This window comes from Suncus etruscus, chromosome 15, assembly GCF_024139225.1.
Source record: "Suncus etruscus isolate mSunEtr1 chromosome 15, mSunEtr1.pri.cur, whole genome shotgun sequence".
NCBI lineage: Eukaryota > Metazoa > Chordata > Mammalia > Eulipotyphla > Soricidae > Suncus > Suncus etruscus.
In genome coordinates this window covers 43,559,909-43,579,160 of record NC_064862.1, presented here as the reverse complement: position 1 = coordinate 43,579,160, position 19,252 = coordinate 43,559,909, and the positions used below count along the sequence as shown (strand labels likewise).

At 38.3% G+C, this 19,252-nt stretch overlaps 1 protein-coding gene, 1 non-coding gene and 1 pseudogene across 2 annotated transcripts in view; 2 read left to right on the top strand and 1 right to left on the bottom strand.

Annotated features, from left to right (window-relative positions):
• Positions 1-2,141: 2,141 nt before the first annotated feature.
• NTPCR (nucleoside-triphosphatase, cancer-related) overlaps positions 2,142-19,252 on the top strand; it is a 37,102-nt gene continuing 19,991 nt past the window's right edge. The window contains exons 1-3 of the mRNA XM_049789023.1: positions 2,142-2,193; positions 10,327-10,489; positions 12,923-13,019. Of these exons, the coding sequence (XP_049644980.1) occupies positions 2,160-2,193; positions 10,327-10,489; positions 12,923-13,019 (294 nt within the window). The 5' untranslated portion in view covers positions 2,142-2,159. The remainder of the gene's footprint in view (positions 2,194-10,326; positions 10,490-12,922; positions 13,020-19,252) is intronic.
• Positions 2,951-8,078, top strand: LOC126031329 (tropomyosin alpha-3 chain-like; annotated as a pseudogene).
• Positions 5,392-5,498, bottom strand: LOC126031557 (U6 spliceosomal RNA). The gene has a single exon (XR_007503390.1). It is a non-coding gene; the product is annotated as a U6 spliceosomal RNA (small nuclear RNA).

Here is a 19,252-nt window from a genome sequence, read left to right as displayed (position 1 = left end):
AAGAGGGAGTGGAAGGTGCCATTTTTCCTAAGAGAAAAATTCAGGAGCTATAGTGATAAGCTATAGTGACATAGTGATAGATGAATGCAGGACTAGCTAAACAACACCCTCTTTTTTTTTTTTTAACTTTCATATTTTAACTCCTGAGTAGTCATATCCTCTTTGTTCTACTCTGTTTTCTATCCAAATTTCATATTAGATCTTTGGTCTATGTGCACATCAGTGAGACACCACTGGAGTGTGTGTGTGTGTGTGTGTGTGTTTTACTGGGTCTGCAGTCAGAATCTAGTAACAGGACTTCAACATCAACAAGATTATTTACTCAGGAAAAAAAATCCTATATTCTGAAGTTTATAAGAACCATAAAAAGAAAACTAAGCATTTGCCATCCTTTCTTTCTTTTTTTTTTTTATTAAATATCCTACAAATGAGTGCCATCATTTTGCCTATCCCTCTCCCTCTGACTCAAAGTTTAATTGGAAAAGACTATCCAATTAGGGAATAATTCTCTATTTGTTCTCCAAGTTCAATTCTCTACACCTGGAGTTTACATGATTCTGACACAGGAATTCTGGAGACAGCATCAAAATAATCCAACTTCTGGTGAGCCACAGCAAATATAAACTACTTTCCAAATATGAAAATAGTATGCATAATTTTAGAATAAATGTTTTTGATAAAAACATGTACATATTAACTGAGCAAGGTTATTGTTTTTGAAACTACTCCTATGGCAGGGGAGAGTGGGAAGAAATTCCTTTGCTCCATTAGCTGCAGTTGGTTCCAATTTGCATGGATTTGAAAGATAAATCGAAGTCAAAGACCCTATATTACAGTGATGCAATGTTATAAATGTTGCAGAAACAGTGGAATGCTGCAGATATGCTGCAGAAAATTTGCAGATAGCTACAACTGTACAAATCTGATTTGCCAACCCCACTCCCTAGATAATTTATTTCTAAATATCAAGAAATATAGGCTATGGGGAGCCCCCAAAGGTTCTGTGTAATAGACAATAATCTATTAAGTTGAGTACTCACTGAAATTGCTCTTAGCCCGGGTGGAGAATGACTGATCGGTCACAAGTCAAACTGCACACGTTAGATGGAAAGAATGTACAGGTAAATCGGGCCCAAGGCTACTGACATTATTTCACTGGTTGAAACACTTCAAGAGATTCAAGTGAGAAGTGGGGTAGAAGAACAGGTAGGACTTTTAATTTCTGCAAGTCAGGATCGTTTGGCTGAGTTATGCTTCTGGTTTAAATTTATGACATGGAGATCAGAAAATCAGCCTGTATACACATGTTTGAAGATGGGAAGTCTACCTAAAATTGCCGAAAAGTTTATCAAGCCCCGTTTAGAAATTGCCTGAGGGCCCATAAAGAAGATAGTACAGCCGAGGAACTTAGGCATACCAGGTGATCCAAGGAGCACCTCCAGGAGAGATTCTTGAGTGCAGTTAGGAGCAACCCGGGAGCACCGCTGAGAGTGGCTCAAAAACCTCACTCTCCCCCAAAACAAACAAACAAAAACACTAGAAATGGCTGGAGAGTTTAATACAATAGAGCCCAAGAAGCTCAAAAATCGCCTAAGACCAATCTTTCCAAATTTCTGGATGAGGAATCCAGAGAAACATATTTGCAAGTGTAGTCAGGTCATTGAAGTCTGCAGCTATCACTGACAAACCAGACGACGAATAGAGCAGTAAAACCTACACTTCGGAACAAGGCTTCTGGGAACCCAAACCTCCTTCAGAAAAACAGTCCCCGCAGTCTGGAGCAATGTCAGTTCTCACATCCAGGGACAGAAATCCAAGGGCAACGGCGCTAACTTGGAGGCACCCCGGCTTAGTCACAGCCATGCCCACTCCCATCCACTGCAAACATCCCACTTGAGAGTTCCCAGCCTTAAGCTAAGCACAACCACCTGACAGCAGGAGGTCCCGGGGTCCAAAGTAGGCAAATACGGAGGACACGCGCATGCGCACACTAAGACCGCCGAGAGCTCAAGCTAGGGATACTGCGAATGGACGCGCGTGCGCATGCGTGAAGGCGGGGCTTCCGGTAGCGGGAGGTGGGGTGGCGGGGTCATGACCCCGACTCCATGCCCATGTTGCTTTTTACTACCTGCAGCGGCTTCGTTACCCTGCTGACTCTTATGGCTCGGCACGTGTTCCTGACCGGACCCCCAGGTAACCATCTGGGGGTCCGCCTTCCGAGGCTGAGTTTGTGAACGTGAGGAGGGTGCGTGTAGCTGTGGCGGCCGGCTTCCGGGCTCTGGCTGCTGACCTGTAAAATTGCAATTTTTTTTAGGGGACCAAAGCGATAACATAGCTCCTAGGGTGTTTGTCTCATACGCGACCCACCCGGGTTTGACCCTGGCATCCCATATGGTACCCCAAGCCTGCCAGGAGCGATTTCTGAGCGCAGAGCCAGGATGTGATTCCCCAAATCAAAAACAATGATTATTGTTTTCCTTTCTTGGAAAAGGTGTTTTTTTTTGGGGGGGGGGCAGAGCAATAATACAGCGGCAGGTAGGGCCTTGCATGCTGCCGGCCCCTGTTCTTTTCCATGTAATCCCTGGAGCCTTCCAGGATGAATCCTGAATGCAGTCAGATGAAGCCCCAAGGCCATCTAGGTGTGCCCTAAAATAAAACAAAACTAAAAATCTTTTGATTTTATAAGGTTGACAGACTTATAAAAACATTGATAATTATTATGAAGAAAAGACAAAGTTTCAACTACAGGTTCATTTTATTTGGTGGGAATCATGGTATGCTGGGGAACGAACCCAGGTCGGCCAAGTGCAAGGCAAATGCCCTGCCCCTGTGTGCTATATCTTCTGGCTCCCTATGCTTTAAAAAAAATAAATAGCAGAGCCCCTCGTTAACACTATTAGCTACCGTAGTTTTAAAGTTATGTGCAAGCTATTATAGTTTTAAAGTTATGATGTGCACACGGTATTTGGGCATATATGTCACAATAGTGGTTGATAATAAAGGTATCTAATATCTTGTCATTCTGCTAATACTGTGGTTCTTGATCCATGCTGATAATGAAAGGAAATACAGACCTCCCCAATTCCAAGTTTATTAATCACCCGAATTTCCTACCTTGAAAAGTGGCAGGAGCCCTTGCTCTGACTGGCTCCCTTTCCTGTTCTCTTTCATGCCCTTTATTTTTGGACAAATCCTTGACTCTGGACTGTGACATTCTCATTCTTTAAGTTGTCAAGTGAACGAGATGCTACCTTTCAAATCTAGGTGCTACTCACAGGCTTGAAGAAAAGTCATAGCATTAGGTGCTGGCCACATTATATCCGAAGGGTGCACCATAAGCTTTAGAGTCCAGAAAGTGATTTCTTCAATTCCTTTACAAGGTGGGCTAATGTTCCAGTTAACTGAGTCCAAGTACAAAAGATGGTTCTCCTGGGCTTAGGTTTCTTTTATTCCATCTTAATGATTATATTTATCCTTTATAAGACAACAGGGAGTGGCTTGAGAATTTTTCATATCTGGATGTACTGCCTTATATTACAAAGGAATATGGTCTTCAAACTGTTGATTTGTCAGTGCTTTATTTGAAACATGTACTTTTCTCAAAAGTCTGAACTCAGGATATTTATTTTTCACAGCTGAGGTGACCTATTTTTTTATTTTGCCAAGTACTGTAGATGGGGGAGACAATAACTGACCAGAATGGCACTAGTTCTTACAGTTTCCTTAGTTTTATAAAAATGTAGTTGAGAAGACTCAAATAATCTCACCACATATCATTTTTAAACCTGTTCTCAACCTGTTTACCTTCTCTTCCCATCTTCAGAAAGCAGTTATACTATGATTTTGATTAGTTTCATAAACATCATTTATAATATTACAACTATGTACAAACTGATTAGAACATATAGTAATTTTTTCTTTATGCATAATGTTCCCTCTTTAAAATTTTTTGCTGCTTATTTTATTTACAATTTAGTCTTAAACTGACTGATTTTTTTAGATTTAGAGATTTAAAAATTCTCATTTTTTTCTGAATGTAGATAATATATTACTTTTTTGTTGTTTTGCACAGCCAGTACTGCAACCACGTGTTCTTTGCACTTAGTATTTGTCCAACTGTCTTCCACCTGTGAATCATTTTGGAGGACTTTATCTGGTTCCAGGAGTCTTTCTTTGACTGTGGAACAACGATTTCAGGCTTGAGAAAGCAGTAATGTTGCATATGAAGACATCCAAGGAATAAATAAGTTTACCTAGAGTGTTGATAGTCCTAGGTAGTGGCAAAAAGAAATGATTTAAGGACTCTTAATTTGAATGATCTGAACCCAAGTTTCAGCAAAAATACTTTGCTGTTGAGGGCCCTGTATTCACTTTTTTAAGTCTGCCATCTCTCCAGGAGGAAAACAATCCACGGAGTCTTTGCCCAAACTTCTTCCCTTCACACACCCCTTTTGAGATGTAAAGACTCAATTAGGCTTGATTAGCATTTGATAAGTACTTTGCTTATTAAAAAATCTGTCATTCCCGGGCCAGAGCCATAGTACAGTGGTAGGGCATTTGCCTTGCATGCTGCTGACTTGGGATGGACCCAGATTCTATTCCCATCATCCCATATGGCCCCCTGAGCCTGCCAGGGGTGATTTCTGAGTGCAGAGTCAGGAGTAACTCCTGAGCGCTCTGGGTGTGGCCCAACATATCCCCTCCAAATATCTGCCATTCCTCCCATATTGATTGAAACTGAACAATAAATGTTATTCTGGAGGACAGGCAGGTGCTCGGTCCACAAGGCTGGAAATCCTCTGGATTCATGCTTTTCTATATTATGTCTTATTTTTTTAATTTATGGCTTTATTTCAGCATCTTGGTCACAAAATTGTTCGTAGTTGGGTTTCATTCATAGAATGTACACGTACCCCTCCCGCAACCAATGTCTCCTAATTTCCTTCTACTCTCCTACCACTCTACATGTTCTGTATCTATTTGCTTCTCTTTCTCAGTCTCACTTTCCTTTTTGCCATTATGGTTTCCACTCTCATTAACAGAGGGGTGCTTGGCATGTCACTTTCTCCTTTTCAGCACTTAGTTCTTGTCTAGAATGAATATTTCCAACTTTCATTGTCATAGTAGATAGAGCCTTCTGAACTCTTTTTTTTTTTTTTTTTGGTTTTTGGTTTTTGGGCCACACCCGGCCTTGCACAGGGGTTACTCCTGGCTGTCTGCACAGAAATAGCTCCTGGTAGGCACGGGGGACCATATGGGACAGCAGGATTCGAATCAACCACCTTAGATCCTGGATCGGCTGCTTGCAAGGCAAACACCGCTGTGCTATCTTTCCAGGCCCAAGCTTCTCAACTCTTTTTTTTTTTTTTTTCTTTTTTTTATGTCTGTACTTTAAATATGGAACGCTTCACGAATTTGCGTGTCATCCTTGCGCAGGGGCCATGCTAATCTTCTCTGTATCGTTCCAATTTTAGTATATGTGCTGCCGAAGCGAGCACAGCTTCTCAACTCTTAACTGCACTCACTGTTCTTTATGGCAAGTTCCTACCCTGGGCTGGATCTCCTGACCTTTATCTCTGTTGTCTATGGATATTATTATACTATCTCTTGTTTCTCTTATATCCCACAAATGAATGTGATTATTTTAAGTCTAACCATTTTTCTCTGACTCATTTTACACAGCATAATAGTTTCCATGTCCATCCATGTATAGGCAAATTTCATGACTTCATTTTTCCTAACAGCTGCATAGTATTCCATTGTGTAGATGTACCACAGGTTCTTTAGTGACCCATCTGTTCTCAGGGACACCTAGGTTGTTCCAGATTCTGGCTATTTTAAATAGTATGCAAAGACTATAGGAGTGCAGAGGCCAATTTTGTATTGTGTTTTTGTGTTCCTAGGGTATATCCTTATATACCTAGAAGCAGTATTGTTTAATAATATGGAAGCTCAATTTCTAGCTTTTTGAGGAGTATCCATATTGTTTTTCATAAAGAATGGAACAGTATCCATTCCCACCAGTCGTAAATGAGTTTTTCTTTTTTCCCCTTGCATCTGTGCCAGCACTGGTTGTTCCTATTGTTTGTGATGTGTCCCAGTTTCTGGTGTGAGATGGAATCTCATTGTTGTTTTGATGTACACTTCCATGATTATTTTTGATGTGGAGCATTTTTTTCATGTGCCTTTTGTCCACCTGTATTTCTTCTTTGAGAAAATATCTGTTTATCTGCTCTCATTTTTGATGAGGTTAGATTTTTTTTCTGGCTAAGTTTAATCAGTATCTTGTATATCTTAGATATTACACCCTTATCTAATGGTTATTGAGTGAATAGTTCCTCCCACTCTGTGGTTAGCCTCTATATCCTAGTCACTGTTTTGTTTGAGGTTCAGAAGCTTCTTAGTTTAATGTAGTTCCATTTGTTTATCTTTGCTTCTACTTGCTTAGTCAATGATATTTCATTTTTGAAGATGCCTTTAGTTTCAATGTCATGGTGTGTTCTGTCTTTGTTTTCTTCTGTGTATCTTGGATTCAGATCTGATATCAATATTGTTAATCCATTTTGATTTGATCTATGTGCATGGCATTAAGGAGAGGTCTGTGCTCATATTTTTGCATGTAGTTGACCAGTTTCCTAGCACCCTTTGTTGAAAAGTCTTTCCCTGATCTACTTTATATTTCTTTTTCTTTTTCTTTTTTTTTTGGTTTTTGTTTTTGTTTTTGGGTCACACCGGCAGCACTCAGGAGTTACTCCTGGCTCTATGCTCAGAAATAGCTCCTGGCAGGTTCAGGGGACCATATGGGATGCTGGGATTTGAACCATCATCCTTCTGCATGCAAAGCAAACACCCTACCTCCATGCTATCTCTCCAGCCCTCTACTTTACTTACTTCTTTATCAAAAATTGTAAAACTCTGGGTCTATCTCTGGATTTTCAAGTCTGTTCCATTGATCTGAGGGTCTGTCTTTATTCCAAAACCTTGCTGTTTTAATAAGTTTGCCTTCATAGTACAGTTTAAAGTTGGGGAAAGTGATTCCTCCCATCTTTTTTGACAAGGATACTTTAGCTATTTGTGGATGTTTATTTCTCCATTACAAGTACAAGGTACTTGATTTTCTTTTGAGGTACAGAAATTTGACTATTCACGACAGAAAGTAAATTTGGGAGAAGAAAATATGGTAGTTAAGATTACTACCTGAAAACTGCCTAGTGGGTTCTAGGATTGTGTATGTAACAAAATTAATAGTTTAAAAATAAACTTTAGAGCAGAGAAGCAGGCAGCTTTGAGCACAGGAGCCTGGGCTGGAGAAACACAGAAACATGGTTGTTTTGATGATCACTACCTAAGATCTAGGTTCTGCAGCCACAAACTGATGACACAGGAGAGGGCCTAGCGTTTCCAGTGGGAAGTAGAGGCAAAGAGGCTGGCTGGGAACAGGCTGAGGTTGAGGTGACAACCTTGAGTTAAAGAAGTAGACCATGCTGTGGCTACTGCCCTCAAAAACTGGAGGAGGCTGAGAAAACAGCTGATGAGAGTGAAAGAGGGAGGAAGATCATTGAAAGCCTGACCTTAAAAGATAAAGGAAAATGGAACATCAGGAAATTCAATTCAAAGATGCTAAGCATATTGAAGAAGAGGCATATCGAAAGTATGAATAGGGGTTCATAAATTGGTGATTGCTGAGGGTGACTTGGAGTGCCACAGAGGAGCAGGCTGAGCTGGCAGATTCCCATTGCTGAGAGATGGATGCGCAAATCAAACTGATGGACCAGAACCTGAAGTGTCTGAGTGCTGCTGAGGAAAATTATTCTCAGAAAGAAGAGAAATATAAAGAGAAATAAAAAGATTCTTAGTGATACACTTAAAAACATTAGAGATCCATACTGAATTTGCTGAAAAGACCATTGATGGAAAAGACCATTGGTGATTTGGAAGATAAACTGAAATGCATGAAAGAGGAGCACCTGTGTACACAAAGGATGCTGGATCAAACTCTGTTGGACCTGAATGAGATGTACAACATACCGAATCGTGTCTCATGTCTTGCTTGGTTCTGCTTCTCCCTACAACACTGACTTGGCCAGAGACCAGAATGCTGACCTTTAACAAAAGAAGATTGCTTTCTAAATAAAGTTAAATTAACAAACTTACCAGTATTTCAGCGAGAACTATGGGCCTGATTTTGGCGAGCCATAGTGTGTGATCCCCTGCCTCAAAATGAGAAGAATAGAGAGTCAAGAGTGAAGGAGGGGAGTCAGATTGTGTGTGCACATCCCACACATGTGCAGCCCAGGCCTGGGATGGGTCTGCAGCTAAGCAGGACAGGCAGCAGTGACAATAATATAGCAGGCTGGATAATTGCTCTAGGTAGGCTGCAAGTGCCCTGAGGTCTGTAGTTTGAGGACCCTGAATCTAACTCTTTTTTGTTGTAGCAAGCATTTGTAAGACATACCAAGTCATTCTATGGGTTTGAAGTAACATTTTAATCTTTTCTGTCTTTTGGAAGGGAATTTTAGCTGAATGCCATCTCAGAGAAGGGAAAGGACTGGGTCTGTCACATGAGAGATACATCTTTGAAAGCTTTCTTTACCTACCCAATTCTGCCTTTTTAGTGAGGTTCTGCATTGTCTTTTCTGTGTGCATCACCACAAAGTTTATGGGCTTAAAATACCCTTCCTGTTGGAGTCTTTGGGCAAAAGAGAAACTGTTAATGCAACTTTTTTTTTTTAATAATTATTGATATTTTATTGAATATCTACAACTGTGGAACTAGAAATAAACTTTCTAGGAATTATATATTTATGATAAATGCATTTTTATATAAAAAGTATTTATTTGTATTTGATTCAAGCTCCATTGCTTTATGAAATATCAGTGATTAGAAGGTTTTTTCTAAACTTTAATATGGGAAGATAATAAGACAGGATAGAACATCTCCTGACATACTAGTAGCACAAAAGTTAAATCTCCTTCCCTCTTCCAAAAGCAATGAAATATTGAGGTAAGCATCCTTGTCATTATGTTAAATCTCATACTTTTTATAGTAGTCATTTTTCAAACTTAATATATTATAGTAGTTTTGATTTGCATTTTCCTGATTGTTTTTTTCTTTTCTTTTTCTTTCTTTTTTTGGTTTTTGGGCCACACCCGGCAGTGCTCAGGGGTTACTCCTGGTTGTCTGCTCAGAAATAGCTCCTGGCAGGCATGGGGGACCATATGGGACACCAGGATTCGAACCAACCACCTTTGGTCCTGGATTGGCTGCTTGCAAGGCAAACGCCGCTGTGCTATCTCTCCGGGTCTTTTATTTTTCTTAAAACCCATACATGAGTGAGACTATTCTATGTCTATCTCTCTCCCTCTGACTTATTTTACTGAGCATAATAAATTCCATATACATCCATGTATAGGAACATTTCATGACTTCATCTCTCCTGATGCTGCATAATATTCCGTTGTGTCTATGTACCATAGTTTCTTTAGTCATTCATCTGTTGAAAGGCATCTTGGTTGCTTCCAGAGTCTGGCTATTGTAAATAGTGCTGCAATGAATATAGGTGTGAGGAAGGGATTTTTGTATTGTATTTTTGTGTTCCTAAGGTATATTCCTAGGAATGGTATAGCTGGATCATATGGGAGCCCAATTTCCAGTTTTTTTTTTGTGGAATCTCCATATTGTTTTCCATAAAGGCTGGACTAGACAGTATTCCCACCTGCAGTGAATCAGAGTTCCTTTCTCCCCACATCCCAGCCAGCACCAATTGTTATTATTCTTTGTTTTTTGGGTCACACCGGCAGTGCTCAGGGGTTACTTCTGGCTCTATACTCAGAAATTGCTCCTGGCAGGCTCAGGGGACCATATGGGATACCTGGATTTGAACCAATGACCTTCGGCATGAAAGGCAAATGCCTTACCTCCATGCTATCTCTCCGGCCATCTCTGCCAGAGAATTGTTCTTATTGTTTGTGATGTGTGCCTGTCTCTGTGGTGTGAGATGCTAACTCATAGTTGTTTTGATTAATGTAACTTTTGATACTTAAAATTGACATGTCTTTTTTGAAATAAAGAACCAGTCCTTTAAAAAATTAAAATTAAATAAAAAAATAAACTTTAAAATACCATTCATATTTTTATTTGCTTGCTTGTACCTGAAATGTAGTTTCGACACTAAGACCATTCAAAATTAAAGTGAATTTAATCTATATAAAACCCATTTAGCTATTTCTTCATCCTTTGTGAGTCAGTGAGTTTTGTTATATGTGCTCTGGAAAGGGAGGAGTGGTTTTTGATAAGATTTTTTTCTTTCTTTCTTTTTTTTTTAGGAGTTGGGAAAACAACTTTGATACAGAAAGCCAGTGAGGTTTTAAAGTCATCTGGTATACCTGTTGATGGATTTTATACAGAAGAAGTCAGAAAAGAAGGAAGAAGAATTGGCTTTGATGTTGTCACCTTATCTGGATTGAGGAGTCCTTTATCAAGAGTTGGGTACTGATATCTTGTTCCTATGCTTTTTTATTCTCTCTGGGTTGAGACATATTATCTATTCTATCTTGAAGGAATCTTTGGCCTTTACAGATTTCTCAGAGCAAGAAAATAGAGATTGATACTATCATTTAAAAAAACTTATAAAATATATTTTACTGAGAATATATTCCCTGAGTTATAAATACAGCTCACTTTATAACTCACCTTATTTTGGAGTTTGTAGCCCTTTTTTTTTTTTCCAAACCACTTTTTAAAAGGTGTTATGGTAGTTACTTGGAGCTTCAAGTTTGCCCTGCCAAGGTTATTGCTCTTTTTTCTTGTGGTACCAATTCAGGAGAGATTATGGAATCAAATCAGCTTTGAGCACAACCCACTATTTGATTAATTTTTTTTTAAATTCTTAAAGGCATCATGATTTACAGTTACTCATAATTGAGTTTCAGGCATACTATGTTTCAACCAATCCCATCAGCACTGCCCACTTCATTTCACTAGTGTTCCCAGTTTTCCCTCCCACCCCTTCTTGTGTCTCTGGCGGGAACTTAAAATTTTTAATTTGAGGGGCTGGAGTGGTGGTACAGCAGTAGGGTGTTTGCCGTGCACACGACTGACTGCAGTTAGATCCCCCGGATCCCATATGGTCTCCCAAGCCAGGAGCGATTTCTGAGCGCATAGCTAGGAGTAATCCTTGAGCATCACTGGGTGTGGCCCCCCAAAAAATTTAGTTTGAGGGGGCTGGAGAGATAGCACAGTGGTAGGGCATTTGCCTTGCATGCAGCCAATCCAGGACAGACTGTGGTTCGAATCCTGGCATCCTATATGGTCCCCGTGCCTGCCAGGAGTGATTTCTGTGCACAGAGTCAGGTGTAACCCTTGAGCGCTGCCAGGTATGACCCAAAAACAAACAAACAAAAACAAAACAAAAACAAAAAACAAAAAATTTAGTTTGAGAACTGTTTTACAGTATTGTTGCTGATAGGATTTTATGCCCAACACATTCAAGTTCAACATCTTCCCTTAAAATTTATCATCTCCCTGATCCTTTCTGTTGCCCAGCTATGCCTTGCCCAATGGTTTGCACCCTATTGAAAGGCCTTTCTTAACTTCTGTTATAGTTGGGCAATTGTTACTCATCTAGTAAAAAAGGTCCAACAACACAAATAATTAGGGGAATACAAGTTGAAATAACAATGAGATATCATTTCATACTAAAGAGATTGGCTCACATCAAAAAGAACTAAAAAACCAGTATTGGCACGGATATGGGGAAAAGGGAAACCCTCACTCACTGCTGATGTAGACTGGTCCAGCCAGCCCTTTTAGAATACAATGTGGACATATCACAAAAAACTTCCATACTGTCCAGCAATTCCACTCCTTGGAATCTATCCTAAAGGCCCAAAAATTATTTAGAAGAGACATTTGCACTTCTATATTCATGTTAGCACTATTCACAATAGCCAAAATCTGGAAACAACCAAGAAAAGTCTGTCCAAGAACAGATTACTGAATAAAGAAAATATGATACATATACTGAATAGAATTCTACTCAGCTATAAGAAAAGAAGAAATCATGCAATTTGCTGTTACGTGAATGGAGGTGGAGAGTAACCTGCCAGAATCAGACTTTAGTTATTCTTAATTATATTGCTCAGAACATTCATGTGGAGGTTTTGGGTTTGATGGTTAGAAGGAGAGGAATCAACACAATCTTTCTCATATGTGGAACATAATCAAAACATAATTTTTTAAAGGTTAATTAGCATATGGGGTAGATTAAAAACTCAGTGAAACTGCTATAAAAAAAAAAAAAACAAAAAACAAACGGGCCAGAGCAGTGGTGCAAGAGGTAGGGCGTTTGCCTGGCACGCCCTGACCTAGGATGAACATGGTTCGAGCCAGGACTGATTTCTGAGAACATAGCCAGGAGTAGCCCCTGAGCATCACAGGGCATGGACCAAAACAAACAAACAAACAAACAAAAACAAAAAAAAAAAACAACTCAGTAAAGGAATTTTGAATCCAGAACACTATTTTTTTTTTTAATTGAGACCAATGTGAATTACAAGTCTTTCACAGTTGTATTTCAGGTAAATAGTGATAGTGAATTAGGACCATTCCCACCATCAAGTGATGACCTCCCTCCTCCAGAGTTCCTAGCATGCTTCCCATATCTCCACCTTTAGCCCCTTGGACTGTTAGGGTAACAGGCCCCTTTTGTGTATAGCTTGTTGTAGTTTGGGTCTCTTGATTCTATTGTCATTGACTTTGGTTTGGGTATTTACATTTGACCATTTTTTATTTCCACTCATGCTCCTGAGACCGCTTGACTCCTGGGTCCCATCCACTTTTTTTTTTCCTCTCAGTTTGTAGGAAGACATAGACATATGAGGTAGAACAAGATGATTTATACAACACTATCTTTTTGTATAGTTTAGAGCCTCCACTGGGAAAACGTGAATGCCGTGTTGGGCAGTATGTGGTAGATGTGACTTCCTTTGAGCAGTTGGCACTTCCAGTCCTAAGGAGTGTAAGTACATATTTTTTGTTTCTTGAGTCTATCTGTTCTTGGTGCATTATGAGAATTCCTGCCCCTAGAAACATTGGCTTTTGTCTTAGAATGATTGAGTGTTGCTAAGGCTATTCATAAAATCTATTGTCATCATAGATAACGAACTTTGTTATATGATTTCAAGATCTGAATTTCATTTATTGGGAGAATTTAATGCCCAAGTAACCAAGATCTTTAGATATCAGTTTTTCCTTCAGCTTTTACTTGTTTTTATAATGACATTCTTTTCACAATCTATCAAACATTTAGCAAGGGAAAATGTAATTAAGTGAACATGATAAGCACCTAATTTCAACATATCTATCAAGATGCTGCAAATTTTTAATGACTTTATTGTGTAATCTCATATACCTTACAGTTACCTCACTTTAATTTACATAACATATACGTTAGTCACTTAAATTGTACCACTTAATTTTTTTCTAATATATTGGCAGGACTATGCAAACCGTGATTATAGTCTGATTTAAGAACATTGTTATCCCCAAAGAAATCGTGTACTTGACTGGAGAATTAAACAGTTGAGCCTTGCATGTAGCTAGTTCTTGATTCCATCTGAGTGCTGCACATGGTTCCTAAACAGAAGGAATGACCCTTGCACATAGAGCCAGAAGTAAGTCCTGATCACTATCCATCCCCCAAATGTCTGTTATGTGATCATTCTCTATTGCTGTATGCCTTGTACTCCCCAACAACCTCTGACAGCTATTATCTTACTTTCTGTCTGTATAGTTGACTATTCTGAACATTTCCTAAAAAGGAAACTGTAGAATATTTGGTCTGTTGTGACCAGATCACTTCACTCAGCATGCTTATAAGGTTTATCCACAATGTAGGATATAAAGGTTTTTTTGTTTTTTTTTTTTTGGGTCACACCCGGCAGCGCTCAGGGGTTACTCCTGGCTCTATGTTCAGAAATCACTCCTGGAAGGCTCAGGGGGACCATATGGGGTGCCGGGATTCAAACTAATGACCTTCTGCATGAAAGACAAATGCCTTACCTCCATGCTATCTCTCCAGCAAAGGTATTTTATTTTTTGGCTGAATTATATTCTAGTATATGGATGTGCCTGCCAGTTTTATTTATCTTCATGTACATATGGGTAAGTTTCTGGACTTTGGTTATTTTTAATTATATTGCTCTGAACATTTGTGTAGAGATTTTGGGTATTGTTGTACTGGAATTGGATCCATGTGAGTGAGGCATGCACTCTTGCCAGAGAACCATACCCAGGCTCCTTCACATCTGTTATTAATATTTCTTTTATTTTGGAGGGGGGAGTTTATTTTGGGGCCATACTCACTCAGTGTTGCTCAGGTATGATTCCTGGTGATGCTCGGGGAACCATAGGGATGCCCAGAATCAAACCCAGGCCAGCTTCATGCAAAGTATACTCCCTTCCTGCTGTATTATTGCTCTGACCCCTGTTTTTAATACTTTTTTTGTTTTGTTTTGTTTTTTGTGTCACACCCAGCAGCGCTCGGGGTTACTCCTGGCTATGCTCTCGGAAATCACTCCTGGCAGGCTCAGGGGACCATATGTGATACCGGGATTTGAACCACCATCTATCCTGGGTTGGCTACATTCAAGACAAATGCCTTACCACTGTGCTATATCTCCGGCCCCTGCTTTTAATACTTATTTATATATCTAAATGTGAACATGCAGCTCCCATAACATTTTGAGAAATTACTAGGCTGATTTGCAACCCAGCTTCACTCTTTTCCATTGCTACCAACAAAGGATGTGGGTTCCAATTTCTCTACATCCTTGCCAAGATCTGTTAGTGTATTTTCATTTTATTTATTTTTTGGCTGACACCTAGCAGTACAAATGCTCAGGGCTTATCCTTGCTCTGTGCTCAAGAATCACTCTTGGTTATGCTTGAGGGACTGTATTGGGTTCCTGGGATCAAATATGGCTCAGCAGGACAAGCACCTTTCTTTTTTCCTTTTGGTTTTTGGGCCACAGTTGGTGATGCCCAGAAGTTACTCTTGTCTATGTGCTCAGAAATCGCTCCTTGCTTTGGGGACCATATGGGATGCTGGGGGATTGAACCGTGGTCTGTCCTAGTTAGCTCATGCAAGGCAGACACCCTACTACATGGGCTACTGCTCCAGCCCCATATCTTGCTGAGCCCATCTCTCTAAAACACTGTAATATGCATATATCAGTATTTCATTTAGTTTTTTAGTTGTACTTACCTAATGTATAACAGCATCTTTTCTTATACTTGTCATTTGTATGTCTTTTGAGTTTTTGTTTCCTTTGCCATTGTAAAGTTTTTATCTATAACTTAATTAGGGCTGAGCAATAGCACAGTGGTAGGACATTTGCCTTGCACACTACCATCCCAGGACAGACCCATGTTCAATCCCTGGCATCCCTTATTGTCCCTTGAGCCTGCCAGTAGTGATTTCTGAGTGCAGAGCCAGGAATAACCCGAGCGCCACTGGATGTGGCCTAAAAAACAAACAACAACAACAAAAAAAACTCAACAAAAACAAACCCTTAATCATAAGTTTTTTTTTATAAGGCCATATATTATTACCGTATAGAATTTTTGTTTTGTTTTTGGGCCACTGCTGACAGTGCCCAGGGCTTACTCTTGTTCTTCTCTCAGGTGTCATTTCTGGTAGTACATATGGGACCATTTAGGATGCCATATTGAATCTGGGTCTATTAATGGGTCCTTGATGTTTTATTTTATTATTATGTTTTGTTTTTTGGGTCACATCCTGCACGCCTTAGGGATTACTCCTGACACTGCTGTGAAGGAATATGGTATTCACTGAAGATTAATGGAACTTTTAATTGTAGTCTCCAAGGGCCATTTCTAATTTCAGGGGACTGGTGGTGCTTGTACTTCATTTTGGTAGTATAAATGGTCCGGGTTTCTTTTCCTTGCCTACTCCTCCTTTTATTTTTTTTCTAATTTATTTTTTGGAGCTTCCCCTCATTCCCTGTGTTGATTACTATTGTGGCTATTATATTGCATGGGAACATTCAGAGAATATGATACTTTCTTTTCTAAATGTTTAAAAGTCAGATGAAGCTCTTTGGATGAAATTCCAGGTGAAAAATGAAGCTGGAAATGAATCAAAGTAAAGAATTGATTTTTACATTTGTCTAGAGCAGACTGAATTCTGGGAGAAAGACAGTGGCATGTGCATTCTTTATGTTTGTCTGCAAGATTATATAAGGATGTATATGCTGACTAGAATGAGAGCCTGATATTCTTTCCTTTTAATTAAAAAGAAAAAGAGAAAAAGGAAAAAAGATTGACCTCAACTTTTACCTAAGGTGCTCTGACGGGTGTTTGCTCATTGTAAGCTACGTTACAGTTGTGATTAATAACCTGAATATTCGACACTAAGGGAGTCATTGGTGTGGAGTCATCTTTGATTTTAATGAATGACTCCCTTAGTGTCAGACATTTAGGTTATTTATCACAACTAGATTGTAGCTTACAATAAGCAAACACCCTTTGTAGCATCTGGCATATTATTTTTTTTTTTGGTTTATAAGTGTTTATTTGAACAGGACTTAAAAGTAGGCTTATAGGTAAAGGGGTGGAAGTGGACTTAATAAATTATCAAGGTTTTGTGTTTGCTGCTGCGATGTTCCCATGAGACGTGGATCACTTGTGTCCTTCTGCCAGTGTGTTAACAATGTGAGCACTTGCCATACTTTTTGCTAACAATGATGCAGTACTGATTTTCAGTCTCGAATGACCTTGCACTTTTTACCTTATTAGTGAAGTTAAGTATTTTTTTTTTTACTTATTAGGTATTTTTAAAATAATATAAATAGCTCATTTCTTTCTAGTATCTTATTTTGTCATAAAGAAAATCTGTGGGGCTGGAGCAAAAAAAAAAAACAAAGAAAATCTGTAAGGAAAATAACCTTTTATAAATTATATGCATATATTTATAGGTGTATGTAAATTCTGTTTTCTAAGTTTGTCATTTTCCCTTTTTCAAAAAGGAGCATTTCCTTTTAAAACATACTGAGGAAGTGTGGCCTATTCTGTAAATTAGATTTTTGCCTGTTTGTTCCATTAAAATATTATATTTTGATCCATTTTGATTTATTTTAATGTAATACATGAAATTGTCAATTATTTTCTTTTTTGTTTGTTTGTTTGTTTGTTTGTTTTTGTTTTTTGTTTTTGGGTTACTCCTGGTGGCACTCAGGTTTTACTCCTGGCTCTGTGCTCAGAAATCGCTCATGGCTGGCATGGAGGACCAAATGGGATGCCGGGATTCGAACCACCATTGGTCCTGAGTCGGCTGCTTGTAAGGCAAATGCCCTACTGTTGTGCAATCTCTCCTGCCCCTGTCAATAATTTTCTTATAAATGCTTAGCATTGCTGCCTATGGTCCAAAAACAAAAATCTTTAAAACACACCACCACCCCCCCAAATCAAATGGATCCTATGTATAGGATACTTTACCAAAACCTCTAATAACCCAATTTTATTAATTTATGCTGTATTATATTAAACAATGTGCCTTTGAATATATATTTTGGGTTTTATATGTATTCTTTCATTGATCTATTTGATTCTTGCATGGATACCATAGATAGTAATTACTTGTATTATTGGACTTCCAAGAAATTTTCTTCTAAAATATTAGTTCTTTTTTCCAAATATAGTATATGAATGTGATGGTGGTATATGGTGGAGTTAGTAGTTAACTGTTCTTGAATACAATATGCGACGAGTGCTGACTGAGCAACTCTATGCATATGTTTCTGTCTTGAGGTGAGGAAATTTGTCATGGAACAAAGTACCATTCCTATGTACATAACTTTTTAGTATCATTGCTGGAACTAACTGTAAAATCAAACTTACTATATCTTGTATGTGAAATTCTCAGTGGACCATTTTCGGTGCTAGGGATTGAACAAGGATTAGCCTCATTCAAGACAAGTGTCTTACCCTTGTATCATTTCTCTGGCCCAAACCAATAATTTGATACTGGAAATACCTTAATTTTTCAGGTAACTTATTACCAAGGCTAAAAACAAAGCATTTCCCTTTTTTTTTTTTATAAATTACCATTTGTAGAGAAAATTTTATATTTTTCTTTCATGGAAAACATTTTAGTTATGCTACGTATGTTTTTTGTATATTTGCTTTCATGCTATTGTAATTAGAATATTTTTTTAGTTTTGTAATAATCCAAGCAGGCAGAATAAAATTAAGTTGGACTTTTCCATAATAAGTTAACCCAGAATATTTTGACATTCACACTGAATGTTTTATTAAAGTTTGATGTATGATAAAATTTTTTTAGTTCTCAGTATAGCTCTTACTCTGAAACAGAAAGTAACAATAATTTTTTTAGACAATACATAGAACCAAGTCCCATTTTTTTGACAGAACAGTGTCCCTTTTTTCAATAATGATATATAGAAAGACTAGTAAACCAGAACCTTTAATGAAAAATAATGTAGTTTGATTCTTGTATTTCCTTCTTTTGATTAAAATAAAGCTTTCAATATGTAATTTTGGTTTTGAGAGCAGGATCTGCTTTTGATTTTGAAGTAATAAGACTGTTTCAGTTCTTTGAACTTCATTTGAAGCTGAGAACAGTAGGAATCTAAAGAAAAGATTGTTTTTTTCTCATCACTTGACCTGGAAATGACTTCATATATCAGGCTACTGGATTTTAGAAAAAATTCAGAAAACTCAAGGTCTAGCCAGGATTAGTTCATAAAAGGTTGACAAGAGCCCAAACATCATAGTATTTTCTTCACTTTTGCAACCATGATATTTGTTTCTTTGTTCCTCCTCATTTTTCTATTCTGTACTTCATGATCAGGCATGCATATTGCAAAATTATTCAGAGAATATTAAAGCTATCTGGTACCAATATAAAAGTTCATTTGAAAAATGGTTAGTATTAAATATTGGTACATTGAACCAAATAGGAAAAGGAACTGAAAATTTGTCATTAGGTTGACTTTACAATTCATCTTCAGACTTTATAATGGCCGCTCTTAAAGGTTATCTTTCTGATTCTTCTAGGTAGCCTGATACTGCAAGGGTTCATATTGTTGGCCTTGATAATTTAAATACTAGGCAGGTTTATGTCTTGGGTTCCAATAATTGCATTGTGATTATTCTTACATTCTAAGAAATGTGGAAAAATCATGTTTCTTGAGTGGAACTGGGGGGTGT